This window comes from Austrofundulus limnaeus, unplaced genomic scaffold, assembly GCF_001266775.1.
Source record: "Austrofundulus limnaeus strain Quisiro unplaced genomic scaffold, Austrofundulus_limnaeus-1.0 Scaffold129, whole genome shotgun sequence".
In the NCBI taxonomy this organism is placed as follows: domain Eukaryota; kingdom Metazoa; phylum Chordata; class Actinopteri; order Cyprinodontiformes; family Rivulidae; genus Austrofundulus; species Austrofundulus limnaeus.
In genome coordinates, this window is record NW_013952531.1 from 1139121 (window position 1) to 1142828 (window position 3708).

General features: G+C 38.3%; 1 protein-coding gene across 1 annotated transcript in view; it reads left to right on the plus strand.

Moving 5' to 3' along the window:
• The window catches only part of nfkbie (nuclear factor of kappa light polypeptide gene enhancer in B-cells inhibitor, epsilon), a 13273-nt gene that overhangs the window by 2740 nt on the left and 6825 nt on the right, over positions 1 to 3708 (plus strand). Inside the window, exon 2 of the mRNA XM_014015470.1 lies at positions 3190 to 3292. Coding sequence (XP_013870924.1) covers positions 3190 to 3292 — 103 coding nt within the window. The remainder of the gene's footprint in view (positions 1 to 3189; positions 3293 to 3708) is intronic.

Below are 3708 nucleotides of genomic sequence, written 5' to 3' on the forward strand. Positions count from 1 at the left end.
TACGTATTATTGCTTACTTACTATTATTTGCTTACTATTGCTTACTTACTATTACTTGCTTACTATTGCTTACTTACTATTACTTGCTTATTATTGCTTACTTACTATTACTTGCTTACTATTACTTACTTACTATTACTTACTTATTATTGCTTACTTACTATTACTTGCTTACTATTACTTACTTACTATTACTTGCTTACTATTACTTACTTACTGTTACTTATTATTGCTGTCTTACTTACTTACTTTTGCTTTGCCTGTCAAATGCAGCTTCTCTTCAATAAAAAGAACTCATATTTACTGTTTCCTGGTTGGTTACATCACATTAAATTGATCACATCACTCATGTATAACTCCTATCACGTGTGTTAAAAAAGCCATCAGAACTGAGTCATATTTAGCTTTTTCCATCAAAAACTTACCCCAAAATCAACCAAAGTCGTAGTTCCTAAAGTTGGGTTTGGTACATCTCTGTGGGTCATGAAGCATCAAATGATAAAGCAAATAAATTGTTAATGCCATATTTTCATCATAATTATTGCAAAATTAAAACAATAATAATAAACAAAATAAGGTTATATTGTTATTAAGTTCATGTTTAAGAGCTATTCGCAACATTTGCATACCTAAACCAGTAATATGTGCAGTCACAAGTTTGTAAAACTGTTATTTAGAGGGCCTGAAGCTGAAATAATTTGAAACCCACTGATCTAGAGGTTATCATATGTGCTTTTATCTCTTCCCAGATGATAAAGAGTCCACAGGGTTTGATTACTGTGACTCTGAGGCCTTATTTTGCTGCTGGAGTTTAAGGGGATTTCATAGTAAAGGCTTGTGTTGAACTTTGTCCCTGTCTTGGTGAATGTGGACATTCTGCTGTTCGAGGCGTCAGTCAGAAAACAGAAGTGAAACAGATAGGCCTGGACTTCCCCCCCCACACACTGCATCACAAGCCACGTGTTGCCAGGTAGCTGCACAACTTTTTACATCAGCAGAACTTGTTTATCGAGACAGAACAATGTGTCTGTGTGCGTTTTGGTTCGCACCGTTCACAGGTTGAGATTATTCTTTCTGGGGTTCTGTTTTCCTGCTCTTTCCTCAATCTGACTCCATGAAACTGCACCAGATTATTTTCGTGTTGTTTGATTTTTGCACACCATCCAGACACCTCAGCCTCCACATGCAGCTTGGTCGGCCCATGCAGACCCTAGCCGCTCATCCGGTGCCATCGGTCTGCTTCGACGACAAAGCAGGTTTTTTGGTTATGTGTTCTGTAGTCACAGGATTGAGGAAACGTCGCTGCGTCTCTGACCTCCTTTTCGTTTCCGTTCGCTGATCGTCAGGGCCATATGGTTTCATTCTCACACCCTAACAATAGATACCTGCTGGGAAGGGGGAAAAACACCTGAAACGCACCACGCTGGGCTGCTTGAACTATGCAAACACTCATTTCCCCCTTTGTGGGATTTTTAAGGCCTTATTCATTCAAGGCTTACTCAAACCAGGAAGTTTCTTTCACACTAAAACGCTTAGAGGGTTGAAACTGTTACATTAGTCTGCAGACTGAATCGGTTATACCCACGGTACAGGGTTGACAAAAATATATAAATAAATAACGGATCTGTCTTTGTATTAAGATACTTTTATTGCAGTGTGGTGACACGTACAGTTTTTAATCAGATACTGTTTCTTCCTTTTTGTGTGTGAAAAGATAGATATTTTTAAAGCTGTCCTTAATTTTCTTTTACAATTTTTCATGTTTTGCAAAGACTGAAGGCTGGGTTATAGTCACGCCCCTTCGCCAGCGTTGTTGTAGTATTCTCCAAGCGTACATGTGGCAGTGCACTTTATAACTTGTGAAAATGTAAGTAGGAGAGCAAAAGTGTAACAAAGTGTTTGAATGGTGCGCGGCGTGCTCAGCCTTTGCGGAGTTGCAAAATTTTGGAGGTGCACGACCACGCACGGGACACAGGGACAGTGCGCAATAATAACATTTCAGTAAATATGCCAGAGTTTTCACCTGATGGTAAAAGTCTCCCTAAAAGAATAAAAGTAAAACTGCATAATTACAAAATACCAATTACAATACACTACAAAAAATACTTAATATACTGTGAGCTAAAAATGCACATAAAAAACAGACAACATCAAACAAAACAATAAACCCACACAAGACACAAATGTCAGCATCTTTAATTTAAACTTGCACTTTTTTAAGTTCAGATAAATGTTTCGATATTTCTATAATTTAGGATTTAATGCATCAATTGAAATGTTCGCACAGAAATTGCATTCAGTCATAAACTATAACCATTTAAATTTGAGCATTTTAATGCTCACTGCAAGTTTTTAATTTCTTTCAATCTGAAGGAAAAAAACGACTTAATAAAACAAGTTAAATGTTAGTTTTTTTTTTCATCGTTTTGGTTGTTTGTGGAGGCTTGTTGAAGCTGAATGAAGATCTGTGCTGTGAGATTTCCTGAACCTTTCCATCCCACTCTGTCTCCACTGCAGTGTCCAGCTTTTTCTTGTGGTCGCCCGACATTTATTCTGAAACGAGAACTCGTCGAGCCGGGCCGCGCAGAAACCATTACAGTTCGACTCTCTGCGGCCAGAAATGAGTTTTGTGGATCCTAAACTTGCAAACGTCKGAGTCGTCGCAGCCCGAGGCCGTGCTTTGATTTGAATAGTTTGAAATCTTTTTTTTTTTTTTCAGACGAGGCTCTCAGTCAGTCTAAATTAAGCCCCAACGCTCGGTTCCATTTCCTGCTTTCATGCTTTTGTTTGCTACAACTTCCCACACAGCCTTTGAGGTTTGTGTGTTTTCTTTTCTTTTTGTTTTGTTCTTCTCCTCGCCTATTGTTTTCCAAAATCGTATTCGGTTAAAGGTGATTTCAGCGTCCGCCTTYGATCGGACTTACTGTTGCACAAAGATTCTGTAGAGTTTTATTTCTTACCGTGTTGCACAACATAGCAGCGACTCAGTTTTGCCGCGTGGCCCACGACAAGTTACATTTTGAGGCACTGTTCTGAAATGAGTACCGAGGAAAAATGTGAAGCAACGTTTGTGTCGAAGCGCTGACTTTTCTCACCCACTAAATGTTACAGCGTAGTTGCTCAACGTAAGAATGACTAGACCTGCAGTTTTGTTTTATGAAGATAAAAAAACATGTCTTCTCTGTTTAGGGTTGTGCACCTTGCAATCATCCATGAGAATATAGTCATCGCTCTGGACTTGATTCTTCTGCTCCCCAAAGAAGTCCTGGACATCCAGAACAATTTGTACCAGGTGAGTTTCACCTGGGATTTTTATTTTTTTAACGATTAGTTTTAAAAAAAAGGGACTTCCTCATTACCACTCCTCTGAATGTGGAAGCAGCGGCCTTCTTATTTGTGAGCCATTATATCGAAATGAGGATTAAGTCAAATTTGGTCAAAATGACCTAATTACATTTTCAGATTATTGTCTTTAAAAGCTACATTTTGATACCTGGATCATCCTGATATCATAATTAAATCCATATATATGACTTAATTTGTCTTGTTGGTTACAATAATACATAAATATTTGGTCTGAATCCTAATTTTTTGTCATTTTAATGAGGAATTTTTGATGTCCTTATAAAGAGGAAACCTGAAATTATATTTGGCGGCACGACGGCTCAGTGGTTAGCACCGATGCCTCACAGCAAGAAGGTCCTGGGT